The sequence below is a fragment of the Pristiophorus japonicus genome, chromosome 3, assembly GCF_044704955.1.
Source record: "Pristiophorus japonicus isolate sPriJap1 chromosome 3, sPriJap1.hap1, whole genome shotgun sequence".
Classification (NCBI taxonomy): Eukaryota; Metazoa; Chordata; class Chondrichthyes; family Pristiophoridae; genus Pristiophorus; species Pristiophorus japonicus.
Window position 1 is genome coordinate 113,985,598 of NC_091979.1, and position 22,010 is coordinate 114,007,607.

The window sequence follows — 22,010 nt, forward strand, 5'->3', positions numbered from 1 at the left end:
GCTGCTAAGTGGACAGGGAGTAAGGAGCACAAAAAGGCAAAAGAAAAGATTTGGCTTCCTGGATCGATTGGGCCTGTATTCACTGGAGTTTAGAAGGATGAGAGGGGATCTCATAGAAACATATAAAATTCTGACAGGACTGGACAGGTTAGATGCAGGAAGAATGTTCCCGGGGACATAGTCTAAGGATAAGAGATAAGCCATTTAGGACTGAGATGAAGAGAAACTTCTTCACTCAGAGTTGTTAACCTGTGGAATTCTCTACCGCAGAGAGTTGTTGATGCCAGTTCATTGGATATATTCAAGAGAGAGTTAGATATGGTCCTTACGGCTAAAGGGATCAAGGGGTATGGAGAGAAAGCAGGAAAGAGGTACTGAGGTGAATGATCAGCCATGATCTTATTGAATGGTGGTGCAGGCTCGAAGGGCCGAATGGCCTACTTCTGCACCTATTTTCTATGTCTCTATATTTCTGTGTTTGCAGAAGCAAGTCGAGCTGCTCAGGTTGATAAGCTTAAGGCAGAGCTCCAAGAGTCAGAGGAGCAGTCAGCCGCAAGGGCCACAGTGGGGAACAGATTAGTGGAGGAGTTATGCGAGAAGCAGGAAAGGCGTATTCAAGAGGAAAACCTCCCGCAACACAGGAGAGTACCTGAAATGCCAGGTCACCGAGGTCAAGCTCAACGAGCAGGCTGTACGGGAGGAGAACGCCCGCTTAATGGGTAAAGTTGATGGGCTGGAGGGACAACTGAGAGATATTAAGACAGCTTACAGGGTAGCTTGCAGTAGGCGGTTTGAGAGTGGGAATCAGGGGCCCTGCCAAAAAAAAATCCAAAGCTTGACTCAAGCTCTAGCCAAAGCCAAAGGCATGGTTTGCTTGATGGCCCCGGGGGAAGCTCGGGTGGACTGGGAAGAGGAAGAAGATAGCGAGGATTGGGGGCAGGGTTGGGACGTTCGACCACCGCTTGAAGCACCAAACGGTGGCCCCATACGGCAGCAGAAGTTTGGCCCGCCCATAGACGGCGCGAGTCATGGTGCGCTGCAAAGCGATTACGTGGTTCCGTTCACCACCCCGCAGCTACAGAATATGATCTCGGGGGTGCCCAAGTTAAAGAAAGAAGGGGACCCCTCAGTTTACTTCACCGAGATGGACCAGGTTGGGGGGGATTAACGGGTGTAGCGAGGATGAGGCTCACAAGCTGTTGCTGTTTTCCCTGGATGGGAAACTGTATCAGGTCCTGTCCGCCGAGACCAAACGGGGACAGGGGACCACGGCCGGCTTAAAGGAGGAAATGCCGAGAGCCATGGGTCACATCCAGCATAGTCCGTTCTCGAGGGTAGAGAGAACACTGCAACTGGCAGGGGAAGCACCTAAGGCATTCGCGGACAGGCTCTGGTCCGTCTACGAAATAGCCACGGGTTGTAGTGCCAAGCACAGTTGCAGGGGGGGGGGCGCTGAGAAACCATTGGCTCAGGACCCTCGTGGGAAACAGTTTGCCAAAAGCGGAGGCCTGGTTTGACTCCGAGGACCTCGCGAATACGGAGGCCGGAGTGCTCAGTCACATGAGTCTGGCTTTCAAAATCTGCTCAGAGGAGGTGGTCAAACTAAGTAAGGGCAGGGTACACGAAGTAAAGGCCAGTGAGGCGAATAAAAAGGAATGGCGTCAGGAAGGGGTTAGCGCAGGGAAGCTAGGACGCGTTTCGGGTGTGGGAAGACGCGACACTGGAAGAGACATTCCTCGGCCCCGAGGAGGGGGTAAGGCAAAGGGGATCCTCCAGTGCCCAAGATGAAATTTGTCGAGGCGAAGGGACTGACCACGGAACAATTTGATGTTCTGATGGCCACCCTTCGAACAGTTTTTGTGCCAGATCAGGGAAGGATAGACGCTGCCATTAGCAGGGAAATCCCGACCGCTCCGGTAATTCCACCACCCTGACTAGCACGTACCCAGTCCGAGTACCCGTGTTCGCTCACATACGATGAGTGGAGTAGACCATGCGTGAGGATGGGAGTGGAGAAGGTAGAGGGGAAGTACTTGGTGGACACCAGAGCATCGAGCACGGTGATCCATGCGAGTAACCCGACCGATTTACCCTGGTCCAGCAAGATTCCATTCAGTCTCGTGGGGTCCACCAGGAACAAGCAGGACGGGGCAACGTCCAGGCCGTTAGCCATAGATTTAGGATCCCTCCACTCCAAGTGGGAATGTGCCCTAATAAAGTGGGAACAGCCAGGGTCAGGAGTCCTAGGGGCTGATATTATGTTAGCCCACAGGATTAAAATAGATTTGAGGAATCACTGCCTTTGGGGAGCAGTGGGTTCTGATAAGGAGAAAGAAGTTGTAGTGATCCCAAGGAAAGGGGAAGGAAAAAGCAACATGTGTACCATGAAACCGAAGGGGAGTTACAACCAAGAGCAATTGGTCAATACTATCCCGGCCAAGTACCAGGCATACATGCGGGACAACCTCGCATCGTTTGCCATACACAAACACTACTGTGGTAAGCTGATGGGAGTGGAAGTCCGAGTACAGGGGGACCCACATGTCATGGTCACAGAAGCAGTACAGTTTCTCCAGAGAGGCAGAGGCCGACATGGAGACGGCCCATAGCTACACACGTGAACTCGCCACTTTGGCCGGTTAGGAAACCGGACCAGTCGTGGAGAGCCACCATGGAAACATAGAAAATAGGTGCAGGAGTAGGCCATTCGGCCCTTGGAGCCTGCACCGCCATTCAATGAGTTCATGGCTGAACATGCAACTTCAGTACCCCATTCCTGCTTTCTCGCCATACCTCTTGATCCCCCTAGTAGTAAGGACTACATCTAACTCCTTTTTGAATATATTTAGTGAATTGGCCTCAACAACTTTCTGTGGTAGAGAATTCCACAGGTTCACCACTCTCTGGGTGAAGAGGTTTCTCCTTATCTCGGTCCTAAATGGCTTACCCCTTATCCTTAGACTGTGACCCCTGGTTCTGGACTTCCCCAACATTGGGAACATTCTTCCTGCATCTAACCTGTCAAAACCCGTCAGAATTTTAAACGTTTCTATGAGATCCCCTCTCATTCTTCTGAACTCCAGTGAATACAAGCCCAATTGATCTAGTCTTTCTTGATATGTCAGTCCCGCCATCCCGGGAATCAGTCTGGTGAACCTTCGCTGCACTCCCTCAATAGCAAGAATGTCCTTCCTCAAGTTAAGAGACCAAAGCCGTACACAATACTCCAGGTGTGGCCTCACCAAGGCCCTGTACAACTGTAGTAACACCTCCCTGTCCCTGTGCTCAAATCCCCTCGCTATGAAGGCCAACATGCCATTTTCTTTCTTAACCGCCTGCTGTACCTGCATGCCAACCTTCAATGACTGACACCCAGGTCTCGTTGCACCTCCGCTTTTCCTAATCTGTCACCATTCAGATAATAGTCTGTCTCTCTGTTTTTACCACCAAAGTGGATAACCTCACATTTATCAACATTATACTTCATCTGCCATGCATTTGCCCACTCAACTAACCTATCCAAGTCACTCTGCAGCCTCATAGCATCCTCCTCGCAGCTCACACTGCCACCCAACTTAGTGTCATCCGCAAATTTGGAGTTACTACATTTAATCCCTTCGTCTAAATCATTAATGTACAATGTAAACAGCTGGGGCCCCAGCACAGAACCTTGCAGTACCCAACTAGTCACTGCCTGCCATTCTGAAAAGTACCCATTTACTCCTACTCTTTGCTTCCTGTCTGACAACCAGTTCTCAATCCACATCAGCACACTAACCCCAATCCTATGTGCTTTAACATTGCACATTAATCTCTTGTGTGGGACCTTGTCGAAAGCCTTCTGAAAGTCCAAATACACCACATCAACTGGTTCTCCCTTGTCCACTCTACTGGAAACATCCTCAAAAAATTCCAGAAGATTTGTCAAGCATGATTTCCCTTTCACAAATCCATGCTGACTTGGACCTATCAGGTCACCTCTTTCCAAATGCGCTCCTATGACATCCTTAATAATTGATTCCATCATTTTACCCACTACCGATGTCAGGCTGACCGGTCTATAATTCCCTGTTTTCTCTTTCTCTCCTTTTTTAAAAAGTGGGGTTACATTGGCTACCCTCCACTCCATAGGAACTGATCCAGAGTCTATGGAATGTTGGAAAATGACTGTCAATGCATACACTATTTCCAAGGCCACCTCCTTAAGTACTCTGGGATGCAGTCCATCAGACCCTGAGGATTTATCGGCCTTCAATCCCATCAATTTCCCCAACACAATTTCACGACTAATAAGGATTTCCCTCAGTTCCTCCTTCTTACTAGACCCTCTGACCCCTTTTATATCCGGAAGGTTGTTTGTGTCCTCCTTAGTGAATACCGACCCAAAGTACTTGTTCAATTGGTCTGCCATTTCTTTGTTCCTCATTATGAATTCCCCTGATTCTGACTGCAGGGGACCTACGTTTGCCTTTATTAATCTTTTTCTCTTTACATATCTATAGAAGCTTTTGCAGTCCATTGTAATGTTCCCTGCAAGCTTCCTCTCGTACTCTATTTTCCCTGCCCTAATCAAACCCTTTGTCCTCCTCTGCTGAGTTCTAAATTTCTCCCAGTCCCCGGGTTCGCTGCTATTTCTGGCCAATTTGTATGCCACTTCCTTGGCTTTAATACTATCCCTGATTTCCCTTGATAGCCACGGTTGAGCCACCTTCCCTTTTTTATTTTTACGTCAGACAGGGATGTACAATTGTTGTAGTTCATCCATGCGGTCTCTAAATGTCTGCCATTGCCCATCCACTGTCAACCCCTTTAGTATCATTCACCAATCTATCCTAGCCAATTCACACCTCATACCTTCAAAGTTACTCTTCTTTAAGTTCTTGACCATGGTCTCTGAATTAACTGTTTCATTCTCCATCCTAATGTAGAATTCCACCTTATTATGGTCACTCTTCCCCAAGGAGCCTCGCACAACGAGATTGCTAATTAATCCCCTCTCATTACTCAACACCCAGTCTAAGATGGCCTCCCCCCAGTTGGTTCCTCGACATATTGGTCTCGAAAACCATCCCTTATGCACTCCAGGAAATCCTCCTCCACCGTATTGCTTCCAGTTTGGTTAGCCAATCGAGATGCATATTAAAGTCAACCATGATAACTGCTGCATCTTTATTGTATGCACCCCTAATTTCCTGTTTGATGCCCTCCCCAACATCACTACTACCGTTTGGTGGTCTGTACACAACTCCCACTAGCGTTTTCTCCCCTTTGGTGTTCTGCAGCTCTACCGATATAGATTCCACATCATCCAAGCTAATGTCCTTCCTAACTATTGCATTAATCTCCTCCTTAACCAGCAATGCTACCCCACCTCCTTTTCCTTTTATTCTATCCTTCCTGAATGTTGAATACCCTTGGATGTTGAGTTCCCAGCCCTGATCATCCTGGAGCCACGTCTCTGTAATCCCGATCACATCATATCTGTTAACATCTATTTGCACAGTTAATTCATCCACCTTATTACGGATACTCCTTGCATTAAGACACAAAGCCTTCAGGGCTTGTGTTTTTAACACCCTTTGTCCTTTTAGAATTATGATGTAGTGTGGCCCTTTTTGTTTCTGGACTATCGGGTACTCAACAAAAACACCCCAGCCTGCGCGCCCACAGTCGCGGCCGTAGCTGATCTGATAGGGAGTATTTCAGCAACCGCAACCACATTTACGGTGCTGGACATTTCAAACGGGTTTTGGTCAATTCCCCTGAAATAGGAAGACCAGTACAAGTTTGCCTTCACTTTTAAGGGACAGCAATAAATATGGACATGCCTTCCCCAGGGATTTCATAACAGCTCCTCCATATTCCACCAATGTATGGCAGGCACCTTAAAGGGTTTCAGCAGACCCCAGCAGTTGGTGCAGTATGTGTTCGGATATCAGATTCCTTTTCTGCCCAAACACCTCGCAACATTAATAAAAGCTGTGGAGCTCGCGCAGAAACATTACTTTACACTGGAACAGACAAACCGGAACACAGGGAGGAAATTAAAGGAATAAATTCCCTGCCCTGGTGGGACATTGGTTTGAATGTAGAAGTTCCTCCGTGAATCTGAATTTGCTCGCACACTCTTGTAATTGTACAGTTTCTCATTGTAATATATTTGTTGCGGCTGTCTTGCAAAAGGCGAAGCAAGGCGCTCCGAAGTTGGTGGGAGGCCGTGGTTAACGGTTGAACCTGAATGTTTTTCTCTGTAAATATGTTGTACGAATGTGTTTGTGTTGTATTTTAATGGATGTGTATTCGGGGTGTTTAAAAGTAAGGTATATAGGGTTGGTTGGAGGCCACGATGTGTTTTCACCAGCGGACGTTTGATATTCCAGAAGGATTCTTGAAATATCATTGGGGGGGGGGGGGGTAAGAATTCTACGAAAACATCGACAGCAAAAGCATAAACTTTTGGACTTAAATTTTGGACATTACTTTAATTTGGCTATTACTACACAGTGGAACAGATCCAAACACGTTTCACAGGAATACACATCAGGTGGGCAGGAATCAATGGCTGAAATGGCAGGAAGCTGGTTGATGGACGGGCCCTTTGTCATGTAATCAGGGAGAGATCTAGAGGATTTTGAATAAATGTCAAATTATTTTAAAGCCTAGAGACCTAACAAATTTGCTTCTTATTTGCAAACAGTATAACTGAAGCCTATTTAAGACAGCGGTATCCAATCCAATATTTTCTCCTTGTGGGCTACTCAAGGAGATGGGCTGCATACAGAAGTCTGTAACACCCCATAGATAGCTCATGTTCCTTACATCCGGATACTCTGGCACTTTTCCCTCCCTCTCCCCAGCTCAAGGTGCCACACTCCTCCCTCCACACCCACCCCCCCACTTCATATTACCACTCTTTTCTTCCTGCCCAACTCCCCAAAGTTCAAGATGGCACTCTTGTGCCCTTTGCCACCGCCATCATTTGGCATTCTTCGCCTTTCAATTACATGCTAGTACTGTTTTCCCTTTTAATTTCATTCTGCGCCATTCTTTTCCCCCTACCTCTTCGATTTCATGTTGGCTTTGTTCTCTCCCTGCCCACTTCCTGCTTGCACTTTTGTCCAATTTCACATCATCAGTCTCCTGCCTCCTTGCAGCTCCAAACTCATCCCCCTCTGTGCCATTGGCAGTTTCTATCCCCAGCTACTCTAAGTAATTGAATGCCGTTGTACACTGTGGGAGGGAATCTGTGATATTGCAATAATTCTTGCCCACAGTATGAAATCACTTGGAGCAGCAGGTGGCAGAAACTAACAGTGGTGACATAGAATTAGAAGAACAGCAATGCTCTGTGTATGCAATGGGATAGCCCAGGCCTGTGGGTATGATCCAGACAATGGGCCACAGTTTGGACAGTCCTGCTAATCAAGGGAAACATCTTAGTTATTGGAATTGAAATAAAAAGACAGTTTATTTCAAGAGGCTGCCATGTTATTTTTCTTCCTCAAGGGAATCTTATCAAATGCACTACATATACTGTATCCCATTTTGGAGATTGAGAAAGAAACCCTTGAACATTGATTTTTAGTCTCCCTACTGGCTCTGAAAATGCCTAAAAAGTTAGATTTAGTTCTCCTATTACATGCATACATTTATGCTAGAAACGCTACTTGGGTTCAATGTCAATGACCAGTCCTGCAAGTGGACCTTGCATCCAATACAAACCAGAGTGAGCTTTTGTCTGCTCAATATCTAGGTAAGTGTTGAGAGACCCATGGATCAAACTGAACCTTTGCCACTGCATTCTGGCTTACTGGAATAGATCACACCACATGATTTACTCAACTTCTATAGATTAAATATACATTCCATCAAACAGAAGTTCATGTTCCAAACTAAAGCAACAAATAAATAGATTTAAACTGTAAATGAACATACTCCACCAGGAAGTGTGAAACAACAGACTGAAATGTTGACAACCGAAGCAGAAAAACAATACATCTTCCAAATATTTAATATACTGTGCCCACAAGCCAACAGAACAGACTTTCTCAACTGTATAAAGAAAAGACAAAAGTTGGCTTTAAAAAATGTTATTTAAAATAGAAACAGAGGTGAAATCTAGAGAAAATAATTGAAAGAATAGGAATAGCATTATTTGTATTACTCGATTCTTAAACAAGACAGTTATACCATTAAACTGCTCTGGGAATAAAGCTGGCACCATTTCACATTTTTTGCATAAACTACTTCTGCAAAGGAAGTGAAGATACATAACAACGACAGTGTTTCAGTCCCCTCTAAATTCTTTCCAGTGCTTCAAAACAGCATTAAAAACAGTTGTAAAGACATCAGGACCAATATTCTGTTAATTATTCAAATACAAACCTGCATCAGGAGACGACCGGATCATGACTGCACTTTCATTGTAAAGTGCTGCAGTACAGCTGGACCTGGGGGTACTTGTGCATGAAACACAAAAGGATAGTATGCAGGTACAACAAGTGATCAGGAAGGCCAATGGAATCTTGGCCTTTATTGCAATGGGGATGGAGTATAAAAGCAGGGAAGTCTTGCTACAGCTATACAAGGTATTAGTGAGGCCACACCTGAAATACTGCGTGTAGTTTTGGTTTCCATATTTACGAAAGGATACACTTGCTTTGGAGGCACTTCAGAGAAGGTTTACGAGGTTGATTCCGCAGATGAGGGGGTTGACTTATGATGAAGTCCTTACTACTAGGGGGATCAAGGGGTATGGCGGGAAAGCAGGAAGGGGGTACTGAAGTTGCATGTTCAGCCATGAACTCATTGAATGGCGGTGCAGGCTAGAAGGGCCGAATGGCCTACTCCTGCACCTATTTTTCTATGTTTCTATGAAAGATTGAGTAGGTTGGGCCTCTACTCATTGGAATTCAGAAGAATGAGAGGTGATCTTATCGAAGTGTGTAAGATTATTAGGGGACGTGACAAGGTGCATGCAGAGAGGATGTTTCCACTGATGGGGGAGACTAGAACTAGAGGGCATGATCTTAGAATAAGGGGACCGCCCATTTAAAACTGAGATGAGGAGAAATTTCTTCTCTGAGGGTTGTAAATCTGTGGAATTCGCTGCCTCAGGGAGCTGTGGAAGCTGGGACATTGAATAAATTTAAGACAGAAATAGACAGTTTCTTAAACGATAAGGGGATAAGGGGTTATGGGGAGCGGGCAGGGAAGTGGAGCTGAATCCATGATCAGATCAGCCATGATCTTATTGAATGGCGGAATAGGCTCGAGGGGCCGAATGGTCTACTCCTGTTCCTATTTATGTTTTTATGTACGAAAGGGTCAAGCAGCAATTATTTCCAACTTACTTTATTTCGAGGCTTCTCTTTGTCCTGTTCACAAGAGATGTCATGTAAACTTGAAGGTGAGTGAAGGCTGCTGTTGGAAGAGGCAGCTTCCTTACGACTATCCCCAAACCAAGAAAAAGGCATGCAAGTTGGTATGGATGTGATTGAATCTGCAGCAGAAAGGTTACCACCTGAGCGCTCAAGCATTTCTTTTGATCCCCTGTCACACAAAACAAAAATATTGCACAGAAATCATCCTTTATATGTTAATATGAATGGAATAACAGGATAAAAGAACTACGTGCAATGTCCCAATCCTAGCAAAACTATGAACAACTTTGTAAATGCAAGATGCATGCAAACTCTACTGTTAATAATGATTTAGTCAACCATCAGATTATACAATTCTTATAAATATTTGAACACTAACTGCTTCACACATTCAGATTAAAAAAAATTAACTATTGTGTAATTATAGCAGAATACCTGCTATCAAGTGAAGTTCTACGATCTTCTTTATATAATTTCTTGCCTCTTCCGCCAGATTTTCTTAATCCACTTTTTAAAAAATGGGTGGGGAAAAGGATGAAAAAACAGTTATACCAATAGAAATCAATGTACATATTCACATGAATCGCTAATCAATGAATATTGCCTGTTAACAATAAAAGTGTTCTGAATTTAACATTTTTTTTCTAAATATTTGCTCGCTTTCTTTAGTTCCCTCTACGACTGAAATCCTGTTCTACCGAAAGGTGCTTTTACATTGCTACTTCTTTAGTTTGGATCAGAGTCAGATTTAGTAGTGCAAGTCATGGGGAGCCAGCACACAGACAGTGTTCCCCACAATCCTAATAAAACCCAAGTGACAACATCATTCTCACCCACTGTGAGTGAATGTGTACTTGCCCTCAAGCCTCCATCAATACTATTCTGTGAAAGTTGCCCTGGTGACTCACCACTGTCATTTTATTCCTAAAATCCAATACCTCCGACAGCTCAGCAGCTTTTAATCAGTTTTAAAACTGAAAAAACCTAGGTTAAGGACCAAGGCCTAATACCAAGCTCAGTATATAGTTTATATAATATAACCTGCTGACAAGGGTGGCACTGTTGCTGTTTGGCGGACCGACCTTTACCTTGCAGAGGCTGATCGCCAACTCTCTTACACCCACTCCTGCTGGACCATGACCCCCACTACCGAACATCAAGCCATCGTTTCCCAGACCATCACTGACCTCATCTCCTCTGGAGATCTTCCATCCACAGCCACCAACCTCATAGTTCGCCAACTGCACACAGCCTGCTTCTACCTCCTTCCCAAGATCCACAAACAGGACTGCCCCAGTAGACCCATCGTTTCAGCCTGTTCTTGCCCCATGGAACTGATTTCTTCCTATCTCGACTCTATTTTTTCTCCCCTTGTCCACTCTCTTCCCACCTACATACGCGACTCCTCCGACGCCCTCCGCCACTTTAACAGTTTCCAATTTCCTGGCCCCAACCGTCTCCTTTTCACTATGGACGTCCAATCCCTCTACACTTCCATCCCCCACCAGGATGGCCTGAGGGCACTCCACTTCTTCCTCGAGCAGAGGCCCAACAAGTCCCCATCCACCACCACCCTCTTCCGCCTGGCTGTACTTGTTCTCACCCTGAACAACTTCTCCTTTAACTCCACTCACTTCCTCCAAATTAAAGCTGTTGCTATGGGAACCCTCATGGGTCCTAGTTATGCCTGCCTTTTTATGGGAAATGTGGAACATTCTTTATTCTAGTCCTACTCGGGTCCTCTCCCTCACCTCTTTTTCCAATACACTGATGACTATCGGTACCATTTCCTGCTCTTGCCTTGAACTAGAAAATGTCATTCACTTTGCATCCGATTTCCACTAATGTGGAAATCGACAAACATTCACTGTAAGCTCACTGACTCCCACAGCTATCTGGACTACATTTCCTCCCACCCCGCATCCTGTAAGGACTCCATTCCATTCTCTGTCTCATCAGTTTTGACGACGCCACCTCTGATAGGTCTTCCCTTTTCCCTCAACCAAGGATTCCCCTTCACAGTGGTTAACATGGTCCTCGACCGTGCCCGCTCTATTTCCCGCACCTCTGCTCTCACCCTTCTCCTCCTTCTCAGAACCACGAGGGTTCCCCTTGTCCTCACCTTTCACCCCACCAGCCTCCACGTTCAACGGATCATCCTCTGCCATTTCCGCCACCTCCAATCACATCTTATCCTCCCCCCCCTCTCAGCATTCTGAAGGGACCACTCCCTCCCCGACACCCTGGTCCATTCCGCAGTCACCTCCAGCACCTTCCCGTGCAAGCGCAGGAGATGCAACACCTGCCCTATTACCTCCTCCCTTCCCACTGTCCAGGGGCCAAAATACTCCTTCCAGGTGAAACAGCGATTTACTTGTACTTCTTTCAATTTAATATCATCATAGGCAGTTCCTCAAATCGAGGATGACTTGCTTCCACGTCAAAAAGTTCACAGGTGTTTCGGGGTGGCTGTGTCTGAGGCAGCGGGTGAGAGATGGCGGCTCACACTGCGGGTATATAAGGAGCGCGGGAACTTTCTTCTGTCAACTTAGTATACTGTATTTGCTGCTCACGATGTGGTCTGCTCTACATTGGGGGGACCAAACGCAGATTGGGTGATCGCTTTGCGGAACACCCCCGTTCAGTCCGTAAGTGTGACCCCGAGCTTCCGGTCACCTGTCACTTTAATTCTCCACTCCATTCTAATATCTCTGTCCTCGCACTCCTGCACTGTTCCAATGAAGCTCAATGCAGGCTCGAGGAACAGCCACTCATCTTTTGTTTAGGCACTTTACAGCCTTCTGGACTCAACATTGAGTTCAACGATTTCAGACCTTAACCTCTGCCCACATTTTGCTCCGATATATTTTTTTCTCTCTTCGCTTCCCATGGCAGTTGACAAGTATCCTGTCATTCACACCCTATCTAAACAAATTTTTTTCTAACTTCTCAAGTCAGCCCATCATCCCCTTTGTCTCTCTAATCTCTCCCGTCTTCCACCCTATCACAGACCTTCCCTTTTTTCTTTTCTCCCCTCCCCCTTTCAGTGTTCCTTAAGAATTTGTTCATTTAGAACATTCGCCAGTTCTGATGAAGGGTCATCGACCTGAAACGTTAACTCTGCTTCTCTCCACAGATGCTGCCCGATCCGCTGAGATTTCCAGCATTTTCTGTTTTATTTCAGATTTTAGCATCTGCAGTATTTTCTATTGTGATACAGTTTATATATTTTATTTCAATTGAATTTGCTTACTTCAATGTATTCAGTTAGTGTTGAAAGCTAGACTTTAAAAATAAATCAGACTACAGAGATCAAACAATACTCAGAGAGCCAACAATGAATGCTGGTAGACTATTCAATTATTTAGCAGTCAATCCCGAATCAGTCACACACATACATTTTCAACAGGTGTTCTGGAAAGGGATCAGGAATGAGAACTATGGCCAATCTTTACTTCCCTAAACTTGACAAAGAGAAGAATTTTGAAATTCTGGATAAGTTGAAGTCTATGGAGGGTTAACATGAAGAGGCCAGCTAGAAGGGGGTTGGAGAAGTCAAGCTTTGAAGTAATAAAGGCATGGACTAAAGTTTTGGGGCAGAAGGGAAGGGAAACAGGCAATGCTACTTAGATGAAATAAATTGAGTTTAGTCACAGAATGGATGTGGAGTGGGAAACTTAAGCTCAGAGTCAAGCAGGCCAAGGTTCAATACTTTCTGACTGCACTTGAACTGTCACCTGGGACCGGAAGGTAATATTAATTGTATCCAATACTAAATAATTCCAATGACAATCCGAAAAATATTTCCTGTAATCAATGGAGATCATACCCAAAGTCAGCAAATCTTCTTTTGGGTTTTCCTGATGTATTTTCATTTCCACAGAATGATTCTTCTTCACTTTTCTTGTCTTCTGTCAATATAAAATAACTTGGCTGAATTTTTCCCCCTGATTATTATACTGATAACTTTGAAAAATAAAAATATCAATCAAGAAAGTGCACAAGGCACAGCGGTGTATGGTAATCAAAAAACAGGTAATCAAAAAACAGAAGTACAATTTGAAAGAAATGCTTCAAACTATATTCTGACTTACATGCTAAAAGTTATAAGTGCAGTTAATACAACAATCACTAAATCAAACACTGCAAGCGGAATAGGTTTTAGGGCAACCACAGGTTGTGACAGATGCTATAAAAATGCAAGGCGGCTTCAGTTTCAATTAATCTGATTGAATTAATATGATTTTCATCTTGTGCCAACTCTTTAGGAGGAAGAGAGAATTGGGATTGAGATTTTTTCCCCTTCTCCTGAAGTTCATGATTGCATGCTGGATAATAATTCCACGGGCACCAATCACCTTCTGAGGCTGAACTCCAGGATATAGTCAATGTATTCACTGAGGCATATGAAAGCACGGGCCTTAAGCTTAACATCCATAAGACAAAGGTCCTCCACCAGCCAGCCCCCGCCGCACAGCACTGCTCTCCAATCATCAAGATTCACGGCGCGGCCCTCAATAACATGGACCATTTCCCATATCTCGGGAGCCTCTTATCAACAAAGGCAGACATTGATGCGGAGATTCAACATCGCCTCCAGTGCGCCAGTGAAACCTTCGGCCATCTGAGGAAAAGAGTGTTTGAAGACCTGACCCTCAAATCTACCACCAAGCTCATGGTCTGCAGGGCTGTAGTAATACCCACCCTTCTGTATGGATCTGAGGCATGGACGATGTGTAGAGGGCACCTCAAGTCGCTGGAGATATATCACCAATGATGTCTCTGCAAGATTCTGCAAATCCCCTGGGCGGACAGGCGCACCAACATCAGTGTCCTCGCCCGGGCTAACAGCCCCAGCATTGAAGTACTGACCACACTCTATCAGCTTCGCTGGGCAGGCCACATAGTTCACATGCCAAATACAAGACTCCCTAAGCAAATGCTTTATGCTGAGCTCCTCCGCCAAAAGTGGGCAGTGGAAGCGTTACAAGGACACCCTCAAATCCTTCCTGGTAAAGTGCGACATCACCATTGACACCTGGGAGACCCTGGCCGAAGACCGCCTGAGGTGGAGAAAATGCATCCGGGAGGACATTGAGTTCTTTGAGTCTCAACACAAAGAGCGTGAGGTGGTCAGGCGCAGATAGTGGAAGGAGCGTGTGGCAAACTAGCCCCACCCACCCCTTCCCTCGACGAATATCTGTCCCACCTGTGACAAGAGTCTGTGGCTCTCGTATTGGACTGTTCAGCCACCAGAGAACTCACTTTGGGAGTGAAAGCAAGTCTTCCTCGATTCCGAGGGACTGCCTATGATGATGATGATGAATATCCAACCTGAATAGGCATTTTTTTGTGGGTGAACCTAGACAATGAATGCTGACAAGCTACCGAATCATGCAGCGCATCACAGCCAACTGTTTCTATCATCATATGTGAACTTTCCAACAAGCGTCACTGGATAGCAATTAGAAAGATGGTTCTTATTTTCCTCTCACTAGCCCAGAAGTACTGAGGCCAACTGAAGTGTCTCTGGTGCCATCTTGGTTGAGCTCATCTACTTTACTCAGATTAATTGAAACTGAAGCCTTCTAGTATGAGAAAGAAAGATTTTCATTTACATAACATCGGTCACAACCTCAGGACGACCCAAAGCACTTTACAACCAATGATGTACTATTTGAAGTGTAGTCACTGTTGTAATGCAGAAAACATGGCAGTCAATTTGTGCACAGCAAGGTCTCACATACAACAAAGTGATAACGACCAGATACTCTGTTTTAGTGATGTTGGTTGAGGGATAAATATTGGTCAAAACACCAGGGAGAACACCCTGCTCTTCTTCAAAATAGTGCCATAGGATTATCTGACCACCTGAGGGGAGCAAGATAGGGCCTCGATATAACATCTCATCTGAAAGACAGCACCTCCGACAGTGCAGCACCCCCTCATAGGCATGTTAGCATAGATTCTGGAACAGGAATTGAACTCCAACATTTTGATTCAGAGACAAGAGTGCTACCTACTGAGCCACAACTGACACGGTGCACATTAACCTTTCTACATGTTCTATTTTGGATGCAAAGCCAATATTTGTTAAAAGTGCAAGTGTTAACCCATCTGGCTTCATGCAAGGTAGTCTGTTTGCCACTAGCAAATGGTATAATAACATAAGAAATAGGAGCCGGAGTAGGCCATTTGGCCCCTCGAGCCTGCTCTGCCATTCAATAAGATCATGGCTGATCTGATCTTGGCCTCAACTCCACTTCTCTGCCCGCTCCCCTAACACTCGACTCCCTTATCATTCACATGGCTAGGGTTCTGAAAATAAAAAGCCAGGAGGTCACATAACAAAACATGCTTAAAAGAAATTTATATTAGTTTGCAAAGAATGAAACTAAAATCCAATGCTGGTATCAAAAAATAAATCATACAATATTCCTCACAACCTTTCTAAACTTCAATAGGAGGGTATGTTCAATATTACATCCACCACGGGACCAGTAGGCAGAAATGATGCTAAATACACACCAATGGAGTTTTGTTTAAGACTAAACAAAGATTGTAGATAAAGTGAAGATTTAAGAGTTACAATCATCCCAGCATAGATAACCTCTTCAGTATTATATACATCTTTGAAGTGTAAGATTTACAAAAAACAGTTTTTTTTCCTCTCCCTCTTCCTCACCAAAGCTCAAATTGAAAGTATTGAAAATTCTTGGGTCATTCATCGGTTGAAAGTGCATTACTGTCCATAACAAAAATTTGCTCAAATAAAAAAGGCATTTTAATTGGAACCATAATGAAGCAAAACTTTAAATAGATCCTATGCAAAATAAAGGATGAACAATGGAGAAATCAGATAGTGCAGAATGAACTTATTTTTAAAAGTGACAGGCACACCCTTATAATACCTTGTTGCATCATCCAATTTGACCACAAGGATAAAATATGCATAATGTACATTATCCATAATTTAGGAAGTGCAACTGAATAGTAATTTATTTTAATCAGTGTACAACTATCTCAGAATTACTGGACATGAACGTTTCAGCTATATAGTGATCACAGAACATTATGTTGGCTTACCGTTGGTCTCTTTTCCTTTGCCTTTTGATTCTCGTTTCTTCATCTTTGTAAGAAATGATGTGGGAGAAGTTGAAGGTGCTGTTACTCTGGAAAGAGACTGTTTTGAGCCTGTACTACTCTCGACTATCTTGTGAATTGGAGAGGAGCAAGGTGACGCAGATGAGCTTTGATCATGTAAGCTGGTTGTGCTCTCTAAATCAGACTTTTCATCTAATGCTTCATCTTTAGTAGGTGTCTCGGGTACAGGGACAGGTGCATTTTCAATAGCTTGCAAAGAATCTAAGCTACTCAGAACATATGAAGCTTCTGCTTGCTGAACATCTTCATTCTCCTCTTCCTCTTCATTATTCTGAAAATTGAACATAAGAACTTAAGAATTAGAGCAGGAGTAGGCAATTTGGTCCCTCGAGTCTGCTCCACCATTCAATAAGATCATGGTTGACCTTCTACCTCAACTCCGCTTTTCTGCACTATCCCCATGGGCCCAAGTTTCGACCGGCCCGTAGAACGGCGCACCTCCGAGAGGTCCGGCAACTTTCTAGAACGAAAAGCGCGTCTAATATTTACCTCGGTATTTTCCACAATGATCAGGCCTGCTTTGGACTCGGTGCAGCGCAGCAGAAGGCGGAGCTACAGCCCTGCACCGAAAAGAGTGCCGGCAGCTGCGCGCATGCGCAGTAGCTCCTGGCCCTCCCAGCCTGTCCTGTCTCTGGGCGACCCTATCCCTGGCCGAAGGGACGACGCGATGTTCGCCTCCCCTATTCCGGGCTGAATGGCCTGCAGCACAGGCTGGCCGCTGCCTTCCGGCACTCCCTGAACAGTTCCCATGGCAACATGGCAGTATGGAGCATGTACACAGGGAAATTTAGGCCACTTTGTTCGCAGTGCTAAGGAAATAATGTTGGCAGTCTATATAATATACTCCAGTACATAAACTTAATTACTTTGAGCATGCATATGACATATTTACCTAGCACTCTTTGCAGGAGGCAGGACCCTTTGTTCTTGGATTAGCAGCCCTGCCAGAACTTACCCTTTGATGTCTATGTATCTCAAATAGTATCAGCATTTTACACGATGACTAAGTATGCTGCAGTAGGTGAGGTAGAAACTTTAAATTTTTTATATATTGATTGATTGATTTATCATTTATTATTGATGATGTTTTTTTATTTTTAAAAGTGAAGTGTTTAATGCTTTGGAAAATCCTTTAACTTCCCTTCCCCCTCATCTCTGGCTACCTGCGCCTGATTTCTAAAGTGTCCGCAAGGTTTTTCTGAGCGTACAAAAGTGGACACTTACTCTGGCCTAAGTTAGTTTGCTTGCTTAAATGACCAAAACAGGCGTAAGTGGCTGGTAACGCCCCCTTTTGAAAAAAAAAACTGAACTAAAAAGAAACTGAACCAACTGACTGAAGCTGGAGCAAACTAAATGTGGAGAATTGCGATTATTAGGATACTCCAAAAAAAAAACTAGTTGCTCCTATTTGGCCCCTACATTCCTTATCAAAAATCTGCCGATCTATATTAACTAGTTAGTTAACATTTACAAAGAGGACTTTACCAAAAAAAAACATGAATGTTAGGTAAAATAGTCATACTTCAAAGAATGCTACTCCACATACTATAGGCTGGCTCATCCAAATAAGAAAACCAGAGGGGTGTCACTTCAAAAATCTGCCGATCTATATTAACTAGTTAGTTAACATTTACAAAGAGGATTTTACCAAAAAAAAACATGAATGTTAGGTAAAATAGTCATACTTCAAAGAATGCTACTCCACATACTATAGGCTGGCTCATCCAAATAAGAAAACCAGAGGGGTGTCACTTCAAAAAGCTTTTCTTCTTGCACCTCAACCTTCACCAGCTTCTTTTTTTGACAATAAAAAAAGTATCTCAAACAAGATTTAGCAATGGTTACTCAAATTCAATTTCTCCATGTAATGATTGTAAAAAGGGAGATTAAGTTACTTAAAGAAAAACAGATGCTTTTCTCCAAAGATCGAGAGAAGTAAACTTCTATTGAGGCACAAAGCAGACTAATATAAAATACTAATTTCCTTTTTCCAACTCTTAACTCTGAAAACTTTAATTTGAAAAATGGATGCTATTGCAACAGGTCCCAAGCAATAGCTGCTCTAAATTGGGGTCATAATAAGATGCCCAGTAATCTGATGCCATCCTACAACACTGAAGCTCTAACACATTATCTGCTTGGCACTGGGTTCACTATAATGTCCAATGCGCTGATGCCACAACCTCTGTGCTCTCCTCTCTCCAAGTCATAGTCAACATCTTCACCGAGGCGTACGAAAGTATGGGCCTTACACTAAACATCCGTAAGACAAAGGTCCTGCACCAGCCTGTCCCCGCCACACAGCACTACCCCCCAGTCATCAAGATCCACGGCGTGGCTCTGGACAACGTGGACCACTTCCCATACCTCGGGAGCTTCTTATCAACAAGGGCAGACATTCAACACCACCTCCAGTGCGCCAATGCAGCCTTCGGTTGCCTGAGGGAAAAGTGTTTTTGAAGATCAGGCCCTCAGAGGGGAACCAATGGATGTGGTGTATTTGGACTTCCAGAAGGCATTTGACAAGGTGCCACATAAAAGGTTCCTACACAAGATAAAAGTTCATGGGGTTGGGGGCAATATATTAGCATGGATAGAGGATTGGCTAACTAACAGAAAACAGAGTCGGGATAAATGGTTCATTCTCGAGTTGGCAATCAATAACTAGTGGGGTGCCACAGGGATCAGTGCTGGGACCCCAACTATTTACAATCTATATTAACAACTTGGAAGAAGGGACCGAGTGTAATGCAGCCAAGTTTGCTGATGATACAAAGATGGGAAGAATAGCAATTAGTGAGGAGGACACAAAAAATCTGCAAAAGGACATAGACAGGCAAAAATTTGGCTGATGGAGTATAATGTTGGAAAGTGTGAAGTCATGCATTTTGGCAGAAAAAAATCAAAGAGCAAGTTATTATTTAAATGGAGAAAGATTGCAAAGTGCTGCAGTAGAGCAGGACCTGGGGGTACTTGTGCATGAAACACAAAAGGTTAGTATGCAGGTACAGCAAGTGATCAGGAAGACCAATGGAATCTTGGCCTTTATTGCAAAGGGGATGGAGTATAAAAGCAGAGAAGTCTTACTACAGCTATACAAGGTATTGGTGAGGCCACACCTAGAATACTGCGTGCAGGTTTGGTTTCCATATTTACAAAAGGATATACTTGCTTTGGAGGCAGTTCAGAAAAGGTTCACGAGGTTGATTCCGGAGAGGAGGGGGTTGACTTTTGAGGAAAGGTTGAGTTGGTTGGGCCTCTACTCATTGGAATTCAGAAGATTGAGAGGTGATCTTAGCAAAACGTATAAGATTATGACGGGGCTTGACAAGGTGGATGCAGAGAATGTTTCCATTGATGGGGGAGACTAAAACTAGGGAGCATAATCTTAGAATAAGGAGCCGCCCATTTAAAACTGAGATGAGGAGAAATTTCTTCTCTCAGAGGGTTGTAAATCTGTGGAATTTGCCGCCTCAGAGAGCTGTGGAAGCCAGGACATTGAATAAATTTAAGACAGAGATAGACAGTTTCTTAACCGATAAGTGCACAAGGGGTTATGGGAAGCGGGCAGGGAAGGGGACCCGAGTCCATGATCGGATCAGCCATGATCATATTAAATGGCGGAGCAGGCTCGAGGGGCCGTATGGCCTACTTCTGCTCCTATTTCTTACGTTCTTATGTAAATCTGCCACCAAGTTCATGGTCTACAGGGCTGTGGTGATACCCGCCCTCCTGTATGGTTCAGAGACGTGGACCATGTACAGTAGAGACCTCAAATTGCTGGAGAAATACCAACGATGTCTCCGCAAGATCCTGCAAACCCCTGCGAAGACAGACGCTCCAACGTTAGCGTCTTCGACCAGGCCAGCATCAAAGCACTGACCACACTCGACCAGCTCTGCTGGGCGGGCCACATTATTCGCATGCCTGACACAAGATGCCCAAAGCAAGTGCTCTACTCGGAACTTCTTCACTGCAAACGAGCCAAAGGTGGGCAGAGGTCACCCGCAAAGCCTCCTTGATTAAATGCAACATCCCCACCGACACCTGGGAGTCCCTGGCCAAAGATCGCCCTCAGTGGAGGAAGTGCATCCGGGAGGGCACTGGGTCACCGAGAGCATGCAGAGACCAAGCGTAGGCAGCAGAAGGAGCTTGCGGCAAATCAGTCCCACCCACCCTTTATTTCAACGACTGTCTGTCCCACCTGTAACCGAGTCTGTGATTGTCGTATTGGACTGTTCAGTCACCTAAGAACTCATTTTCAGAGTGGAAGCAAGTCTTCCTCGATTCCGAGGGATTGCCTATGATGATGATCTCTCCTCAGCTGAGAAATACCAAAATTCCAAACATATCTTAGAAAATATACACTTTTGTGGGGCATTGTTGGGAGAAATGAATTCCAAGTACTAATTTATTTGCCTAAATCCAACTCTGACTTATCAACATGTTATACTCAAATTCCTGTGTCTTGGAAAGCTTGTTTTAAGGTTCTAGAACAATTTTATATATACGCTAGTATTACAAATGCTAGGACTATGACCCAGAATCTGATTCGTTAGTTCTCCTCAAGACCCACCTATGGACAGCTGAAGATATAAAAGAGGACCTCATACTATTTTGATAGAGAAGCATAGAATCACTTACTAGGGTTTCCAAGGAGCAAATGGTGTCATTACAAAAGTCTTGGGTGGGCTGTGCATCAATGCCTTGACAATGGCATAGAACACAGTTATATTAATAGTTTGTGTACTGAGTTACCTGTATTCACGTTACAGCAAAAGCTTCAAAAGATGGAGATTTACTTGAGGATACTCATTACCTTTAAAACGTGGCTGGAGAAGGGTTTACAAGAAACAAATGGATGAACCCAATGGCTCAAATTTTGCTCATGCCCGTTAGAATTGTTCGTGCACGTTTAGGTTTTTAAACCTTTTTGCCCATAAAAAGGATGAACAAGCTCAAAATGGCGCAGCAAGAGCACCAGGGCATAGAAACATAGAAAATATGTGCAGGAGTAGGCCGTTCGGCCCTTTGAGCCTGCACCGCCATTCAATATGATCATGGCTGATCATGCAACTTCAGTACCCCATTCCTGCTTTCTCTCCAGATCCCTTGATCCCTTTAGCCATAAGGGCCACATCTAACTCCCTTTTGAATATATCTAACGAACTGGCCTCAACTTTCTGTGATAGAGAATTCCACAGGTTCACAACTCTCTGAGTGAAGAAGTTTCTCCTTATCTCAGTCCTAAATGGCTTACCCCTTATTCTTAGACTGTGACCCCTGGTTCTGGACTTCCCCGACATCGGAAACATTCTTCCTGCATCTAACCTGTCCAATCCCGTCAGAATTTTATATGTTTCTATGAGATACCCTCTCTATCTTCTAAATTCCAGTGAATATAAGCCAAGTCGATCCAGTCTTTCTTCATAGGTCAGTCCTGCCATACCGGGAATCAATCTG

At 44.5% G+C, this 22,010-nt stretch overlaps 1 protein-coding gene across 7 annotated transcripts in view; it reads right to left on the reverse strand.

The window, feature by feature from the left end:
• Positions 1–22,010, reverse strand: part of LOC139259843 (neurabin-1-like) — a 180,966-nt gene that overhangs the window by 20,284 nt on the left and 138,672 nt on the right. For 6 of the 7 annotated variants that reach the window (XM_070875722.1, XM_070875721.1, XM_070875726.1 and 3 more), the window contains 4 exons: positions 16,470–16,818; positions 13,213–13,294; positions 9,819–9,890; positions 9,354–9,552 (listed from right to left, as the gene is read on the reverse strand). In XM_070875722.1, coding sequence (XP_070731823.1) covers positions 9,354–9,552; positions 9,819–9,890; positions 13,213–13,294; positions 16,470–16,818 — 702 coding nt within the window. The remainder of the gene's footprint in view (positions 1–9,353; positions 9,553–9,818; positions 9,891–13,212; positions 13,295–16,469; positions 16,819–22,010) is intronic. The other variant, XM_070875725.1, reaches the window with a different exon arrangement.